Consider the following 20,110-nt stretch of genomic DNA (forward strand, 5'->3'; position numbering starts at 1 on the left):
GATTTAGTTCCCAGGATTTGAAGGGGATAAATTAACTGTGGAAAGGGTACAAAGACAGATGACAAAGATGGTTTCAGGACTGTACAATGATAGTTATGAGGATCGGCTGAGGGAATGTGGACTGCAGAGTTTGGTGGATAGAAGAAGGAGAGGTGATATGATTGAGACTTTTAAACTGTTGAGAGGTGGTTATAGGGTTGACACTGGAGAGTTCTTTTGCTTGGTTGAACAGCAGGAATGAGTGATGACAAGGGCCATCCCTGGAGGTTACGAAAGGAAACTGTGAGCAAGAAGGTGAGGAGTGGTTTCTTTGCATGGAGGGTGGTTGAACAATGGAATGCATTGACATGAGACATGATATGATTGAGACTTTTAAACTGTTGAGAGGTGGTTACAGGGTTGACACTGGGGAATTCTACAAAAAATAAGACATTGTTTAATTGACCATATATTTAAAATGTACTTCTGTTCATACAAATTGCCTACCGGTTTCGCTAGTAACTGACTAGCTTTCTCAAGGCTTGCACAGTACAAAAAATGATAAATTCAAAAAGGTTTAAGAATAAATACAAAGAACCATTAGTACCTGTTAGGTAGCTAAGGTAACACGTTCGCATGACATATCTACTCAGTATCATGAACATGCGTTACATGCAAACGCGTAATATGATTATTCACATACTGTAGCTCTGTTGAACTGAGGGAATTAATTAAATTTTTCCAAGTATCGTTCAGTATGGCTCCCTGATTTCTATTTAGGTTACTGCCCATACATAGTACAACTGCTGCTTCTTTAAATACTCGATGTCTGCAATCCTCGTCTACGTAGGGCATGGAGCTGTTATTCCAGTCTATAGTGTGTTCGAAGTTGAAAAGTGATGTGCCAATCCGGAGGTGATCGTTCTGTTGTGATTAACATCGCCGACATGTTCTTTCTGTCTTATTTTCAGGCTTCTCGAAGTCTGTCTGATGTAGGAAAGACCGCACGTGCAAGGAATATTATACACACCTGGATATTTATAAAATGGAACACTAAAATCAAACAATAAGTCTTATTTTTTGTTACATTTTATGACCAAAAATATGTACAATTTAAATACTAGGGAATTCTTTCGCTTGGTTGAATAGCAGGAAGGAGTGATGACAAGAGGCCATCCCTGGAAGTTACAAAAGGAAACTGTGAGTGTGAGTGAGAAGTGGTTTCTTTGCATGGAGGTGGTTGAACCATGGAATGCATTGCCTGATGGAGTGGTGAGAGTGAGAACGTTCAATGAGTTTAAGGAGTAGTATGATAGACTTTGTGTTTCTTAGTGGGCGGGGGGATCTCCCCTAGACGAGTCTTCATAGACTTTTTGTTTCTTAGGAAGGACCTCCCACGATGAGTCTTTTGACTCCATGGAGGCCTGAATAATAATATTATTATTATTATTATTATTCTATGCTGTGAATCAATACTGTCAAATAAATTGACATTAACTGCCGTTTCTATTGCTTAAGAACTGCTGTATTTGATAATCTTAAGATCAAATTAGTGTAAAAATTCAACACATTTTTTATAAAACTCAACAATTAAAAGACAAAAAAAAAAAAAAGATAGGAGTACTGAAAACATAAGTTGAATCATAAACTATTTAGGCTTAATTTCTAATAAAATTATTTTTATTAGAAATTTTATTTCTAATTAAAATCATTAGATATCATTTTTATTGGATATATAAAATCATTTTTATTAGATATAATTTTAATTTTAACTTAAAGATTATGAGAGTTGAATTAGAAATAAAACAATTTAAATCTAAAAACCACAGATAGACATTATTAACATTCAGAAATGCATAAACAGAACTAATCTCAGGGGGGGGGGGTTATTATGATCACTTAAACAGAATAAGTGGAAGAGGAAATGTTAGCAAAAAAGGTGTGTCATTCCAGGATGGTAGAAAAAAGACCCAAAAGAAGATCGAAGTCTTATTTCATGGATTATGAAGTGGAATATGCTATAGCAAAAAAGAAAACATGTCTTAGAAGTGCCTTAGAACTTAGAAAAGATCTGAATACTGGAGTCCTGATAGATAATGCAGTTATTTGGAGAAAAATTCTTGAATTGTAGAGAATAGTACTATGGCTATTTGTAGACTATTGTAGAGAACAGTACTAGAGAGTAATATCTTGTACTCTCTCCTTGAGGATACATCAAGTATTTGATTATAATGATGATAACAGCCACCTTATAGCAGGGCCGGTTTTATCATTAGGCAAACCTAGGCAATCGCGTAGGGGCACTAAGACTTCAGGGCGCCAGATTTTGCTACATTGTTCGGGGACAACCTTCGAAAAAAATTAGTAAAATCTTGATTAATAATAAAAACTGAAATAAGTCAAGCTGTCCTGGTGCTCTTTGATGATCCTACATTATTTTTGCCTTTCTCTATTTCTTCTACTCCCCTGCTCTTTGTATACTTAACCTCAAGTGAAGAGATTTTTCCTCCTTCTGGTCTCTGTCGTCCCAAGATGAGCGGGGAAGTTCCGGGGTATCCCTCAAACTAACAAGCAATGGTCGTGACTAACCGACTGTTCTCACTTCTTATGTTAATTCCCTATAGACTTATTCTGTTGATTTTTGGATTAAGCCCTGTTTATGAAAGCTCTCTGAGGTCTGAGAAGTTGGGGATTACGTCATTCATTTTCTCACAGAATCTTGTTAATTCAGTTCAGTTTATTCTAAAGTCTTGTTAATTCAGTTCAGTTTATTCTAAATCAGTATAAGAATACTGTGGTAATTTTCATAGAATTGCAGTGGCAGGGATTCTGATTGGCAGTATTCATGAAATAAGGATCTCTGATTGGTCTTTCTCTTTGCTCCCTTTACTTGTCATCATCGTCATCATCCCCACTCTGGCATTCTTCTACTGATTTCAGATTAGTTTGGTCAAGCTTTTTCATAGGTGACAGTTGAGTCCGATGGCTGATAGTTTTGGTACTTACAAAAAAAGTGATAAAGAAGGGTATGAGCACATTTTTTTAGAAAATAGTGGGTGAGTGGAATGTATTGTATTGTCAGAATGCATTGTGAATCTAAATGAGATTAAGGTTCAATACTATAATAGACTTGTTGCTAGTGAATGGAGCCTTTCATAATGAGTTTGCTGACTGTAAGGCAGGGCTGGTCCAAGAGTATCTGATGCCCCTAGGCAAAGAAAAATTAGGCGCCCCTATACATTGTCTCTCTCTATATATTTTGTCGTACTCACACAAGCACATGTACACAGGTATTACTTACAGAAATATGCTCTATGGAGAACACTGGCTATTTTGGCCACAAACATTCTTCAGCTTACAGTGGCTGAAGAATGTTTGTGGCCAAAATAGCCAATGTTCTCCATAGAGCATATTTCTGTAAGTAATATGTGTATAGGTGTACATGTGCTTGTGTGAGTATGACAAAATATATATATAGAGAGAGAGAGACATCATGAAACAACTCATTATGAAAGGCATCATTCACTAGCAACAAGTCTATTATAGTATTGAACCTTAATCTCATTTAGATTCACAATGCATTCTGGCAATGCAATACATTCCACTCACCCACTATTTTCTAAAAAATCTGCTCATAGCCTTCTTTATCACTTTTTTTGTTTTTTTTGTTTTTTTGCTAAGCATCATCAGCAAACAACTGGAAATACCTAGTATACGATTAACAGTGAAGTGCTCAAGAATAGAACTCTGTGCCATACCACTAGTTTTCTTCCTTTTTTTTTGAGTATAGTGCCCTCCTTTGATGCGTCTTATCTAATTATGCACAACTTGATAGTACTAATTAGAGACCCAATCTATCAAACCTCTCTATTATCCATTCTCATCTTCCATAGCTTGTACCAATATGTCATATGTTAATCTATAAAATGCCTTTGCAAATCTAAGAGTATCACTGTATATGAATCTTTCTTATCCAACACTTACTTTATCACACAACTACTCTACCCAACTTTGCATCATCAGCAAACAAGTGAATACTTCCTCTCAGATCCTTTCCTATATCGTTAATGAACAAATTGAAAAGTAGTGATCCAAGAACAGAACCCTGCGGCACAACACTAGTCACAAGCCGTCTTTTGAACTCTACTACTGAATAAACCACTCTCTGATATCTCTCCATCATCCATCCTCCTATCCATCTCACTAACCCTATATCCATCCCCATATGCTGCAGTTTACTGATTAGAGTTCCATGTGGTATCCTGTCAAAGGCCTTAGCAAGGTCCAGTAGAAGCACTGTAAACCCATTAACCTTATCCAGTTCAGCCGACGCTGTGTTATAAATCTTGAGCAAGTTACTGAGGCATGATCTACCCTTCACAAAACCATGTTGTCCCCATACTTTATCCCATTTTCATCTATCCAATCCTGTATTCTTTTCTTGACTAATTTCTCCAAGATCTTGACAACGATTCCTGATATGCTAATCGGTCGGTAATTTAAAGAGCAGACTTGGAACCTACTTTATGCAGTGGAACTATTTTCCCCTCTTTCCATCCCCTCGGGACTAACCCAGACCCGAGACTCAAATTAAACAAAATGGTCAAGGGTACTGACAATTCTTTAGCCGCTTCTCGTACAACACGAGCAGGTATACCATTCAATCCCACAGATGTATTGACATTGAGGTTTGTAATGGACTACTCACCTCCACTTCATTCACCACAATTCCGTATAATCTATTGGTTCATTTATTTCTGCAATGTCATCACCTGGATGATATATTCTTGCATAGTGCTCACCTCAATAATTCAACTATATCAACTGATTCGGTTACCTCCTCACCATCGGCATTATTTAAAATCATACTGCCATATACATTTTTTCTTTTGCTTGCAACATATCGAAAAAACTGCTTGGGATTCTCTTTAGCCTGCACGGCTAATGTTCTTTCATAATCCGTTTTTGCTTTTCTTACCACACTTGTTATCCTTCTGGCCTGGCCTTTATACCATTCATGTGCCAGCTGGTCACCTTTCTCCTTAAATTCTCTTCATAGTTGTTTCTTTTTTTGCAGCTCAAGCTTAATGGTGCTATTCATCCATTTAACCTCTACTTGATTTATTAATTGGACTCCATTATATGCTGTCGCAGATAGTTATCCCTTAATAACCGCATAAAATCCAATTCCTTCCTCCCGTGTGTTCTCTCCTCCTTCCAATCAATGTTGCCATAGTTGAAATCCCCCATAATAATTACCCTCCTTCCACTCATTTCTTCTATTTGCTTATGAATACTTTCTCCACCGTCTATTCCATCACTTAGTCTATAGCAGCACCCAACTGTATATTTTGTTCTGCTAGTTTGAATCTCACACCAAATAGCCTCAAATGTGCTCTTTTCTCTATCCTGCAGTTCCACTTCTATGCTCCTTGGCTGTAGCTCATCAGCTATCATCAATAACACCCCCCCCTGAACACACCATACCCCCTCACATTCAATCCCACTAGCTACATCATCTTCTGTCAGCCATGTTTCACTAATGCCAATAACCTGTGGCCTGGAAGTGCCAACCAAGGCCAAAATTTTTTCCTTCTTGTTCCTAATACTTCTGGCATTAGCATACATGAATTGCAGAAGCCGATTTGTCCCATCCCTATTTTGATGCCTTATACTAACTATCCCATTCTGATTCGAGGTCTTTCGTACTTGCTTGGGCATATTACACACATTCATACACTCACCTGTCTTCCTAAAGTCTGCATATCTACTTCCCCTCCCCCTTAATAACTCTAGTTTCCCTGATTCTGCACATTCACTTCCACTACATTCGACAACACCTTTTCAAGTCTCCATACACCAAATCCATTCAAATGTAAACCATTCATCTTATATCAATCCTTTCGCCCATCAAACTCACTCCACACATCCACAAATTCCACACCACTCGTCCTGCATAATTCACGCATAAAGTCATTAGCAATTATGGCCCTCCTTCTATACTCTTCACTGTCATACCATGGCAACAGACTCACTTACTCTTCTCTTTTGCTACCTCAAACAATTCCTTCACATCCTCACTCATAGCCATTTTGTCTCCTTTCAAATCATCTGTACCTGCTACTACTACTACTATCAATTCTTTCACCTGCTGCTTTTGCATTCTAATTGCAAAAATTCTAATTGACTTGCTTACATCCTTAACGATCACACCAGGTTGGTACGATTTTGTTAAACTCTCAACAAACACACCTCTTACTAAGGAATCTCCATACAAGACTCGCTCTTTCGTTTTGTTTACACTCACTATCATACTCTTATTATTTCTATCATACGTTTGCTGTTTATTAGTCGGTACACTTGGTAAACATTTTTGCCAACGCTCCAGCTGCCGATTTACTCTGTGTATCACTCTGCGTAACCGAGCGAACTCACTCATTGCATCAGTCTCATCATTTTTATCCTCTAGTAATGCATTCATTCATTCTGTATGTTTACCTTCATTCTCACTTTCAATGCCACTCTCACAGCTATTAGGTACTACCTCGTAAACATCATTATTCATACCTCGCATATCACTGTTATCTAGATTCTCACTTTCAACAATGATATCACTCACATGACCTGAAACACTCTTTAAATCCTCACATTCGTTACACTTTCTGCACACATTCACTCCACTATCGTTGTTTAACCGGACTCCAACCGCTCTCCTCAATGCATACATTTCACAAACAGTATACTGAATCAAATCCTTTAAATTAAAATTTTTAGATAAAGATGGTGACTTGGCACCATTTTTTATTCTTCTTTATGGAGACAATGTGCACAAATAATCGTATCTATCAATTTACTATTTAAAATACTCAGAAAACACACAAAAATCACCCAGATATGATAAAATATGAAAAGTAAACAATATTATGTAAATATTATGCAAAATCACCAATTATAACTCAAAATAACACTTACCTGTTTAGGAGCTATCCACAAACACCACACACCATGTAGCCCTCTCAATAGTACTTGCATTATGTAGTACTTGCGTGCACGTGTCTTTATCTTAAGTTTCCATGAAGATGGCAATGTGACGTTGCCGAAATATCGGAAAGTGTATATTAAAGTTAATTTAATATACACTTTCCGATATTTCGGCAACGTCACATTGCCATCTTCATGGAAACTTAAGATAAAGTTTCCATGAAGATGGCATAAAAAAGAAACTAGTGTACGCTGTCAATTCCTCAGTATTTAGTTATCATGTTTAACCAGCTTATAAGCCTTTCAAGAATTACTATCATCCACGGAGATTCCATTGCACGCAAGGCCCGCCATTACGGCAAACTAAAGCTGAAGTTATCTAGACAACTGAATCATTTGACCTTCTTAAAACGCTGCCAGGATAATCAGGTAATCCCAAATTGTATAAAATTTAAGCACTGTTTCGTTTCACAGAAAGCTCTCTGTATCTACAACTGGGCGAGCCAGGCTTTACTTCGGGAACAAATTAACGCTACATGCGGTTCCCTAGCCGACATAAACAGAGCTATTTTAGTGCTAAAGAATGAGCTTTCAAATACGCTAAATCATGAACTTTCGTCAACTCTACATGATGTCTTGTGCACTGCAGCAAATAAAGAATTCGAACGAATATGGAGTCGACATATCAACAAGTTTGATCAATTAAAAAAGAACTCGATGTCCAAACCAAAACTACAAACCAACACTGTAGTTAACCTTCCTTCAGTCATCTTATAGCATGAAGCACTCAACGCTCTGTCACGTGATCACAACTTTGCCATTGCTCCTACGAAATTACTGGCCGAGGAATTAATGATCCACCAAAGCAGATAAGGGGAACGCCACTGTGGCGTTCCCCTTATCTGCTTTTGGGGGGGGGGGACGCCACTGTGGTAAATAATCATAATGACTAAACAGGTAAGCTTAAGGCTTTACTATTAGATTGAGCTACTTACCTACCCACTGAATACAACTCACATATTAGAAAACTCCATAGGCTCCTTAAGAAGGTCACTTCTTGGCCTGTGGAGATTACTAACAGACTAAAACCATATAACTCTAGACCCCCATCCCACTCCTGTATATACGGACTCCCAAAAATACATAAAGAAAATGTGCCATTACGTCCCATAGTGGATGGCATTGATTCCCCCCACTTACTGATTCCCCCACTTATTGTGAGAGCACGTTGGCTAAACATTTAGCCAAAGTGCTCTCACACTATTGTGATGGTGTGTTGTCAGTATAAAAAACTCAGCCCAATTCAAAGCCAGTATAGAAAACCTTACACTCCAACATAATGACATAATGGTCAGTTTTGACGTCTCCTCCTTATTCACAAATGAACTCTTCTCCTTATCCCCCCTCAAAGAAACCTTAGAGCTAATCCAAGCTAAATGTCTTCCCCATATCTCAGCCCTGTTTCAGTTCACAATGAACTCAGGCTATTTCGTTTGGCAGGAAAAATTCTACAAACAGATAGAGGGGGACAGCCATGGGTTCACCACTTTCCCCACCCTTGGCCAACTTCTTTATGAAGACTTTTGAAGATAAAGCCTTAAACTCTGCAAAAACCTACCATATGGTTTCGCTACGTTAATGATGTGTTCGCTATTTGGCCACATGGCCCGGATATACTCCTCTCCTTCTTAACACACTTAAACAACCAATACCCTAGAATCAAGTTCACCCTGGAAAAAGAGAAAAACAATAGCCCCCACTTCCTAGACACCCGCCAACCTGATGGAACCTTGGTTTTCTCAGTTTATAGAAAACCCACCCATACAGGCAGTTACATTCACCAACAATTCCCTCCCCACCTTCACAACAATATGGAGTTATGAAGACACTATTCAACAGGGCAAAACTAATCTGTTCAAATGACCAAGCCCTAACAACTGAACTAAATCACATCCTTAACACTTTCGTAGCCAATGGCTACGCCCCCAAAAAAATCCAAAAAATACTAAAACCAGTTATCCACAACCCACCTCCCCCCTTTCACAAAAAAGATTACTCTAAATCCATCACTATTCCCTACATCCGAGGCACCTCAGAAAAAATCAACAAAATCCTAAAAAAACATGACTTGACTTAAGTATAGACTCTAGGAAAAAACCCCATGTTACTCCTCTTAAAACTATTATTATAAATTTGGCTATAATAGCCTGTTTTTGTTTAGGAGTGACCCTTATTTAAATACATTGGCTATCAATACTAGAATACTAGAGGTATATATATTTAGGGCATTATTGGTGAGTATAGAAGGCAATTAAGGTAGAATAAAAGAGGTGGAAAAATTTTTTGGTACATAACTTTATTGATTCTACGATGTCTTCCACTTCAATGATCTCGCTGGAGGTTGTTTACAAGCATGGGGGGGGGAACGTGGGGGTGTGTTTAGATGCGGGAAAATAAGTTTAGATAATCCGGGTTAATATTAATAATATATATATATAAATGTACACATATATTATTTTGAATTAGGGCGTATTTTTGTGGGGGGGAAGGAGGATAAAGACTATTGCGGCAACTGGGGGGTGGGCTCCATCCCCCCTACACCCCCCCCAGTTGCCACAATAGTCTTTATCCTTCCTGTTATTATAAATTCAGGCTATAATAACCGAATTTATAATAACATGACTTGACTTCTTGTTACAGGTTCGAAATTTTAATAAGTAGTAAGTCAGTCTCGTTTAACAGAACACACAAACTTTGATCTAAAACAATGCATTTTAATATTACTAATTATAATATACATGAAATCAAGCAATGGTATTAATATACAAGAAATACATTTCTGCACACATGCAATGAGCTCATTCAATCTCTCTTACGTACCTCTTAAAATACAGGGTTATGCAATCATAACTCAGAAGCATTATTTAATCAATGTTACTGCAGTGGTTTGCTCTAAGATTGAATAATACTTCTGTTATTATGTTAGTTCTGGCAATACTAAGTTATTCAAATTTATACATGATATTTTACTTAATCTTATTAATCACAAATCTTATGAGAGTTAATATCCTTGCTATAAGATTTATGCAATTCACAAAGTAGTACCTTCAATCAATGCATTTCATATAACATATCGTTTCTTGAACTGTTCCTCGGATATAGCAAGACTTCCTTGTCATTTCCGCTGTCTTTCTTTACTCGATTCTTTCGAAGTGTTGAATCCTTCGAAGTAGTCACATTGGCAGTAACTCACCAATGGCCCTGTCTGCTGGTTCCTTGTTGTACAGTTGAATGACTTGTACGTAACAGAACCCACTGCAACGTGGAGGGTTGCTGGAAACCGACGACACGCATCATCAGCCTTCACGGCCCTCTCGCTGGCACGCAGGAAAAATGCAGGAACAAGAGAGCATTTGAAGAGCACGCTTTGCTTATATCATGGCAGCAAGCGCCCCCTCTCTCTCTCTCTCTCTCTGTCTACATCACGCACTCAGCCATCTCATTTGATTGGTCTCATACGGTCACGTTCTTTACTTGGCGGCCTTCTTGACGGAACTCTTACTGCAGGGGTTACGGATAACGTCTCGGATTTTTCTGCTGTGTCATGGACTGATACGTAATGATGAGACCCTCCACTGATTGGTTAACAACTCTGAAGTCACTTAACATAACTTTTGAATTACCTTACAATAATATTATTGATTAAATTGCTATACTCTCAAATTACATTTTATTCCTTGCTTCTATGCCTTTGCTCTTGAGAACTCAAGCATGTCTTTATCTCTTAAGTGAGTAATTTCTCATGTTGTGGCTGAAACAAATGGCGGACACAGAGTGGGTCAGTTATTTCCGACACAACAATACTATACATTCCCATGCTTTACAGCTTGTCCACAAAACTAATTGAAGTAATCTATCAAATAATTTTACAAAGTCCAATAATGTTGCTGTATATGAATCTCGCTTATCTAACACACTTGTTACCCTCTCAGAAAATGCATGTAAATTGCTGAACAAGACCTACTTTTCCAAAACCAGTGTTAACCAACATAAAGAATCCTATGTCCATCAACTCAATCCTACTCTTCTACTCAATTCTACTCTTAACCAAGCTCTTTAATACTTTGACTACATTTGCAGATACAACTAGTCTATAATTGGACACTTCTGTCCTAAAACCATGATTGTGGAGTGGTACTATTTTGTCTTTTTTCCACTCCTTAGGAACCTTACCTACTGCAAGACTCTTGTTAAATAACCAAATTAAGGACATAGCTAACTGTTTGGTGATGGTGATTTTTTCCCTTTCAGTCGTTTCCAACCCTAGGTGACATTTTTTACAGGAAGGATAGTTCACTATTGCTTCCCCCCCTCCTCCCCCCATTTTATCCAGGCTCAGGACTGGCATATGGCTGGAACGTATTCATGACTGTAATCCATGTGTGTGTGTGTTCACAGGGCTGGTTTGCCTGTTCTGAGGGACGAAAATTCCCACCTCTGTATGAGACCGGTTAACTCACCTTTCATCAAAAGAAACCAGATAAAGGTTCCTCATGTTGTTGATGGGAATTGAACCTATGTCTGGACTGAGCTTTTACCAACCAAAGAGCTCAGTATATACTGACTGAGCTACGGAGGCTCTTAAATGTTTTGTACATTCCTTAAAAATACGTGATGACATGTCATCCGTTCCCACAGCCTTATTAACACATCACCCTATCAACTCCTGATATAATACCAATTCTTTCATCTTTAATTCTCCTAATACTTGCCTCCCTTCTACATGTTACACATCATTATTTACATCAGTACAATATACATTTTATCTTTCAACATTTTATCTTAAAAAATAACTGAAATTATAATTCTTGCAGTATCAATTGTAATTCACTCTGCTCAGGTGTTGAGTGACTCTTCAAGAGGATTCAAATAAGCTTAAAAAGTTGAACATAGCTATTAAAGTTATGAACTTTGGATGAAGGATGCCTTCTCTGTTTGTGGAACTATACAGGAAAAAGTAGAAACAAGGGATATGGAGAGATAGTGGATAGAAATTTGAAGTTCAGGAGAACATGTTATGAAGCTGTAGTGTTTCATCTGGCAATGAAAGTCATCTACCACACAGGTATCTAATTGGCATTTCCTTCAACTAGGAAGGTATACATTTGCATTGGCGATACCCACCAGGATCATCACAGTCCAGTTTGCAAAAACAGGCCACACTATATAGATGGGGTTGGCATGGCAGGAAGAAACTATATCTTTCGTGTTGCCAACTCATTAATAATCCCAACTAACTCATAAGTTGGAAGTTTGTTTTTTTTCCCCACTTGGTTAGACTATAATAAATTTAGTTAAATCCTTTATCCAAGTGTAATAAGACTCTGATCAGACCACACTTAGACTATTATTCTCAGATCTGGTGCCCAGGATTTGAAGGGGATAAATTAACTGTAGAAAGGGTACAAAGGCAGATAACAAAGATGGTGTCGGGACTGTACAATGCTAGTTATGAAGATCGGCTGAGGGAGTGTGGACTGCAGAGTTTGGCGGATAGAAGAAGGAGGATGGATATGATTGAGACTTTTAAACTATTGAGAAGTGGTTACAGAGTTGACACTGGGGAGTTCTTTCGCTTGGTTGAACAGCGAGAAGGAGTCATGACAAGGGGCCATCCCTGGAAGTTACAAAAGGACACCGTGAGAAAGAGGGTGAGGAGTGGTTTCTTTGCATGGAGGGTGGTTGAACCATGGAATGCATTGCCTGATGGAGTGGTGAGAGTGAGAATGGTCAATGCATTTAAGGAGTGGTATGATAGACTTTGTGTTTCCTAGGAGGGACTTCCCTCGATGAGTCTTGATAGACTTGTGTTTCTTAGAAAGGACCTCCCACGATGAGTCTTTTGACTCCATGGAGGCTTGAATAATAATAATAATAAAGTGTAAGCAAACAAAGTTTGTACCTGAAGTAATTTCAGGACTGAGGCAACTCGTGGTAAAGGTGGACCAAGCCCTCTTTGTCCACGTACTTCACTCCAGATATTTCGTGTGGCTAAACAATTTTTAGCTTCAAAAAGAAGGTACAACCATGGGCTCACCACTTTCCTTGCCAATAGCTAACTTTCATATGGAAGACTTTGAGCAATGAGCTCTAGAGTCAGTGTGCCTAGAGCCCATTTGGCTCAGATATGTTGATGATATTTTTGCCATTTGGCCCCCATGGCCACGAAGCACTAAATACATTCCTTAGCCACCTAAACAAACAACACAAACATATCCAATTCACCATTGAAATAGAAGAAAACAACTCTTTTCCTTTCCTAGACACACTTGTCACACGTCTTCCCTCAGGCTGTGTCTTCTTCTCAGTCTACCACAAACCCACACACACACACACAGGCCAGTACATACACAAAAATTCCTACCACCACCCAACACAAAAAACTATGTGTCATAAGCATCCTTAAACACGGAGCTCAAACTATTTGTTCAAATGAGTAAGCTCTAAACCAGGAATACAAGATCATTACCCACACATTTATAAAAAATGGATACAGCAAAAAAACTATTCACAAGATCCTCCACAGAGACACCACTAAAAACAAAAAAAGATTTCAAGAATGCCATTGCCATTCCTTATGTTAGAGACATTTCAGAAAAAATAGACAGAACACTATGCAAATAGAACATCAAAACCACCTTTAAACCCCCCAACAAAATTAAGATACCTACTCAGTTCTTCCAAAGATCCTCTTCCACACCTAGCCCACCAGGTTTACAAAATACAATGCACATGTTATTTACCATACATAGGGGAAACAGGGTGAACCATCCCAATTAGGAAGGACGAACACAAACGACACATTAAATACCTCCATTTTGGAAAAACCGGCCTTTCAGACACACACACTCCAGACATGGCACAAAATTGATTGGAAAGGTACTAAGCACCCTTTTCCTACACTGCACCAAAACCTGGTTTGAGAGGAAATTTAAAGAAGCATGTGAAATACTCAAACACAATCCTAATCTGAACAAAAATAATGGTCTAAGCATTCCAAGAATGTGGAGGACCCATTTACAACAATTACAACAACCAGAACAAGCCAAAGAAAAATCTCAATACAAGAAGACTGACTTTGTGAAGATTTTTTTTTTAGACATTCAATAGCAACCTGAATTGTACAAATCCTGAAGAAAGAGTAGCGTGTGAGGACTTTAGCAGGACTTTAGTCAATTAACAGCATATTATTTACCTTTGTAGAGAGCAAGAGCATGTAGCTTATACACATGTATTTTTCTGATGATGACCTCAATACAGGGATCGAAAAACGTCTTATTTTATTAATAATAAGTAAAATAATCATTTCAACACGTGTATTTTTGTGTCCCTAAATTCGTAAATATGAATGCTGATCACCGTGTAACCTTAAAAGAAATGAAACTTACTATTCAATGCTTTACACATCATTATAGAACAAAAATATGATCATTTAATATTAATTAAATTCTTGCAATAAAATGTTAAAGACAGCTCAATGAAATAATAGTAATGAAAAAAAAAAAAACATACCTGATAATAGAAAACATGAAAGAAATGTAAATACCAGTATAAAGCATGGTCTCCACATGATCTGAAATTTGAGTTATTGAATTAAGCTGAGCCATAAATAAAATTAAATAAAAATGTAAATGCATATCAAACATCAGTTTTCAATTTTCAACAGACAGGCTCAAATATGGTGGTTAAAAAATTATGACATAAAAATTTCTTTCATTCTACATAACAGTATTTTATTGTCTAAATCTATTTATTCAATATATCTGTTTCTCTCTCTTTCTATATATATATATATATATATATATATATATATATATATATATATATATATATATATATATATATATATATATATATATATATATATATATATTCAATACATCTATTCAATATGCCAACCTGGTTGGCCAAGTGGTTAGCGTATCTGCTCTCCATCCAAAAGCTGTAGGTTTGAATCCTGCTGTGGGCATGGATGTTTGTAATTGTCTATAGAAATACTAGTGGTGGACAGCATATGATGCAGTTCACTGTAGTTGGTAGACTGAGTGGTGGAGAGTTGTAGAGTAGGTGCCTTCCCTCGATGAGTCTTTGAACTCCTTGGAGGTGTTACAACAATGATAATAATATAGACAAAAAAGGACTGAGAATTGTAAGTGGATAAGAAAGGATTGAGATGGCCTGAAATGTGTGTGTGGGAAGGATGAGCTATGGATTATGATATACTCATGAGACAGCTTGTAGCATGTCTCATGGGATGGGAAATTAGATGGAAAGGATCAATGCTGCTTGGGTTCTACTCAAGAACTCTCTAGTGGAAGCATTATCTAATCTATTTCTAGCATCAAGAGGTTACAAATCAGGTAAGGTGTGATATGGATGAATGAAGAAGATTAAGCAAATAAACTGGAGACAAGAACAAGGCATTCTGGAGCATAAGATGAGTAGGAATAATCAGTTGCATGAGGAGTATAAAGAACTGGTATGGAAAATGAGTTGCTTGGTAATGGAAGCAAAAGTGTAGTGTGAGCAGAAGTTAGCTAATGAGGCCAAAAAAAAAAAAAAAATCCAGATGTTCTTTTAATATCGAGTCCTTCAAAAAAAAAAATGTATACACACTTTAACAGATATCATCTATGGCCGAGGCACAACTGTCGTTCAAGGAACGCAAGACCATTTTAAAGTGGTATTTCAAATTTGAGAATGTTGTTGAAGTTCAACAACAATGGAGGCATGAGTTTGCAACACAACCTTCAACACACCTGACAATTGCGCGTATTTTTTCAAAGTCGGAACAAATTGCAGTAGCAATGTGCAGTATGGTGTTTTCTCTAACGATGCCATTACTCACATGAATACCATAATCAGTATATGACCAGCAGGAGAGTCAAACAAACTGATCAAGACATGATTGTCATTTGAGGAATGTAAGACCATTTTAAAGTGGTATTTCAAAATTTAAAAATGTTGTTGAAGTTCAGTGACAATGAGTTTGCAACACAATCTCCAAAACACCTGACAATTGCATATATTTGTGATACGTTCAAGACCCATGGTACCATGTGTGATGTGCACAAGGGAAGATCCGGGAGGACAGCTTCCTCGGGTATGGTGTTGAAACAGTTTATACGCTTGCCACAGAAGTCCACCACAAAACGTGCACGTGAGACAGGAGTTAGCAGTACAAGAATATAGCACATTCTTAAAGCAGCTAAATGGAAAGTTTACATCCAAAGATTATTACATGCAATGAATGAAGACAATCCATCAAAGAATGCAGTATTATCAGTGGTTTCAACACATGGTAGATGAGGATGAGGAGTTTGTGAGGAAAATGGTTTGGTCTGATGAAGCACAATTTAAGCTTAATGGAACAGTGAATCCCCGTGTGGGGACACCTGTAACCCCCATCGGGCGCGTCCCATGGTGGCGGATTGGGGAATGCTCGTCATAGGTTACTATGAAGGGTAGGAGGGAAATAAAATACCTTCTGCGGACCAACAGGATAGCACTTCCCTCATAGGCCGGTCTGGGGGGCCTTGAAGGTGGCAGCCCCACCACCAGACTCGGGTGCTGAAGGCTAATCCCCTGCACACCTTAAAATTTCACTCATTAAAAGAAATAACAAAGAGATAGCCGAACTACCTAAATGGTTAACGACAAAGCGAGGAAAAAGGTACATGAGATATAGAACATGGAACATTAAAAGTCTACATGGAAAAGAAAACGAATTAATTGATGAATTTAAAAAATCAAGATTGGATTTGCTAGCAGTCACAGAAACAAAAAAGAAAGGTCAAGGTTGCCAGAAAATGAAAGATGGGTATATACTTTTCTGTTCAGGGGTAAACCCAAGAGAATGGGGAAAACAAGGGGTAGCTTGCATAATTAAACCAGATCTCAAAGAATATATTACTAAATGGCAACTAATAAACGAAAGGTTGTTGACAATCACTATAGATTTTAAATCAGACAACCAGGTATTCACTGTAATTGTTGCATATGGCCCAAACGATAATGCCAATAAAGAAATTAACGATGAATTCTTCGAACTCTTACAAAAAACAATTGAAGAAGTTCAAGGGCATATCATACTACTAGGAGACCTTAATGGCCGGGTAGGGAATCACGTAGATGAAGAAACGACACAAGTGTTGGGATCACAAGGAGAAATAACCCAGAATAATAATGGAGAAAGAATAATAAATCTTTGCCTTACAAATAATTTAGTGATAGCGAATACTATGTTCAAGCATAAAGAAATCCATAAGTTTACCAGGGAAGAGCCCAATAGAAACGAAAAATCTATAATCGACTACGCCATCATAAGCAGATCGTACTGGAAGTATGCAAAAAATGCAAGAGTCTACAGAGGTCCTGAAATTGGCAGTGACCACTACTTATTAGTATTGGAAACAATCCATAAAATAAAAGTTGAAAAATGTAGAAAAAGTAGCAAGGAAATAAATGTTAAGATAAAGAACTATAAACTAAAGAAAGAAGAAACAGCCATTGAGTATAAAAGTAAAATAGAAGAGAAGATGAAAGAAGTAGAAAAAGAGATATATGAAGACCAAGATGTAGAAAACCTATGGTACAGGTTCAAAACACTTCTTCTAGAAACAAGCAAAGAAATTTGTGGTGTATCATGAAATAATAAACAGAAGAAACATAAAACACCCTGGTGGACCGAAGAACTAAAAGAAGAAATTAAAAAGAAAAAGCAATTATGGAAGAGATATATAACATCAAAGCTGCAGGTTGATAGAGAACTATACAACAACCAAAGAAATAAAGTTAAAACCTTAGTGAAAGCAGAGAAAAGAAAATGCTGGGAAGACTTCGGACATACTTTAGAACAAAATTTTAAAGGAAACCAAAAACTCTTCTATAATGTTTTAAGAAGAATGAGGTCAGAGAAAGAATGCCCCATAAAGTTTATCAAAAATAAGGATGGAAAGTTACTCACAAATTCTGAAGACATCATGGAAAGATGGAAACAGTACTTTCAAGAATTATTGGAACATGCAGGACATGGAAAAAATAGAACCCTAAGAGCAAGACACACAAGCAAAATAGAAGATCAGAGTGAAGAAATTCATGCAAATGAACTGTTAGCAGCAATAAATAAAATAAAACTGGGCAAATCAGCAGGCCACGACCAAATAACACCAGAAATGGTAAAGAATTTAGGAACGAAAGCCATAAAATTTCTTTTACACCTATTCAATGTTGTATGGAAAAAGAAAATTATTCCCAAAGACTGGGAAGTAGCTATAATAATCCCTATATTTAAGAAAGGAGACAAACGCAAATGTGAAAACCATAGAGGAATTTCGCTTTTAAGCATTCCAGGAAAATTATATACCCGCATTTTAGAAGCGAGGTTTAGGAATCAAATAGAGGACACACTGGATGAAATGCAATATGGCTTTCGAAAAAATAGAAGCACACAGGATCTTATCTTCAGTCTTAGACAAATATCAGAGAAAACATTGGAATATGGAAAAGAACTACATTCGTGTTTTATAGATTTTGAAAAGGCCTTTGACCGAGTTCCCAGACACTTAATATGGCAGACATTAAAGAAAAACAAGATACAAGATAACTTAATAGTAGCCATACAAAGCCTCTACAAAAGTAATAGAAATTATGTAAGAACCTGTAATAATAGATCAAAAGAATTTGAAACAAATGTAGGAGTGAGGCAAGGCTGTATCCTCAGCCCTCTTCTCTTCGTCGTAGTAATGGATGAAATTTTAAATGCATGCCAAACAAAAACAAAAAAGTTCCACTTAGGATACAGGAAACTGAAAGAAACCAGGATTTCACATATGGCTTTTGCAGATGATGCAGTGATTCTAGCGAATACAGCTGAAGATCTGCAGTACAATATCAACATTTGGCATGAAGAAACAAAGAAAAGGAATATGACCATAAATATAAATAAAACTAAACCAATGATCATATCAAGAAACCAACAAAAACGCACAATAAAAATAGAGAATCACCAACTGGAACAAGTCCACTCCTTTAAATACTTGGGATCATATATACAAGAAGATGGTAGACTAGACACAGAAATTAACAACAGGATAAGAGGGGGAACAAAGCTATTCTATGCAATGAAAGGCCCACTCCTAGATAAGAAAGAAGTCACCCAAAATACCAAAATGGAAGTGTACTGTTCAGTGTTTCTACCAACATTAACATACAGTTGTGAGTCTTGGTGTTTAACAACAGGAAACACAAATAAACTATAAACAATTGAAATGAAATATCTCAGGAAAGTGGCACAAAAAACAAGACTAGACCGAATAAGAACTCAAACCATAAGAGACAGCCTTCAAGTTGCACCTCTGAATCAATTCATAACACAAGCCCAAATGAGATGGTTTGGACATCTCAATCAAATGGAAGAAGGAAGAATAGCAAAAACTGTATACGAAAGCCAGAAAATAGGAAAAAGAAACATAGGCAGACCCAGGAAAGGTTGGCAAAAGTAAATTAAAGAAAAATTGGAAAAGAAGGGAATTAACTGGAAAGAAGCAAAACAACAAACCTTGGACAGGACAGCATGGAAATCTCTTTGGCAAAATCTCGACACTTAAAAGCATAAGAGATCATAGACGAAGAAGAAGAAGGAACAGCGAATCGGCATAATTATGTTTACTGGGCTCAAGAAAATCTGGGCATTTGTGTGGACAAGGCAGTCAATTTACCAGGGCTCAATGTATGGTGTGGATTGTCATCTAGGGATTTAATAGGACCATTCTTCTTTGAAGGTACTGTTACTGGGCAAGTGTACTTAGACATGCTACACACATCCATTTTACTGGCCATTCATGCACTTTATGGGAATGATCAATTTCTCTTCCAACAAGATGGCACACCACAACACTACCACTGAGACGTGAGAGCTTACCTCGAGGAGGGTTTGCAGGGACAATGGCTAGGATGAAGAGGTGCAGTTGAGTTCTCCCCCCACACACACACACACTCATTCTCCTGATTTAACACCCTTGGACTTCTACACTGGTTTTCACCAGTGTAGAAAACCAGCTACACTGGTGGCCCTTCAGAAAGAAATTGA

At 37.4% G+C, this 20,110-nt stretch overlaps 1 protein-coding gene across 4 annotated transcripts in view; it reads right to left on the reverse strand.

The window, feature by feature from the left end:
• Positions 1–20,110, reverse strand: part of LOC150110083 (contactin-like) — a 690,381-nt gene that overhangs the window by 636,944 nt on the left and 33,327 nt on the right. For all 4 annotated transcript variants that reach the window (XM_090391236.1, XM_090391210.1, XM_090391218.1 and 1 more), the window contains exon 2: positions 14,533–14,593. In XM_090391236.1, the coding sequence (XP_090247362.1) occupies positions 14,533–14,590 (58 nt within the window). In that variant the 5' untranslated portion in view covers positions 14,591–14,593. The remainder of the gene's footprint in view (positions 1–14,532; positions 14,594–20,110) is intronic.

This window comes from Typopeltis vanoorti, chromosome 1, assembly GCF_054136105.1.
Source record: "Typopeltis vanoorti isolate ZY-2024b chromosome 1, IOZ_Tvanoo_1.0, whole genome shotgun sequence".
Lineage (NCBI taxonomy): Eukaryota > Metazoa > Arthropoda > Arachnida > Uropygi > Thelyphonidae > Typopeltis > Typopeltis vanoorti.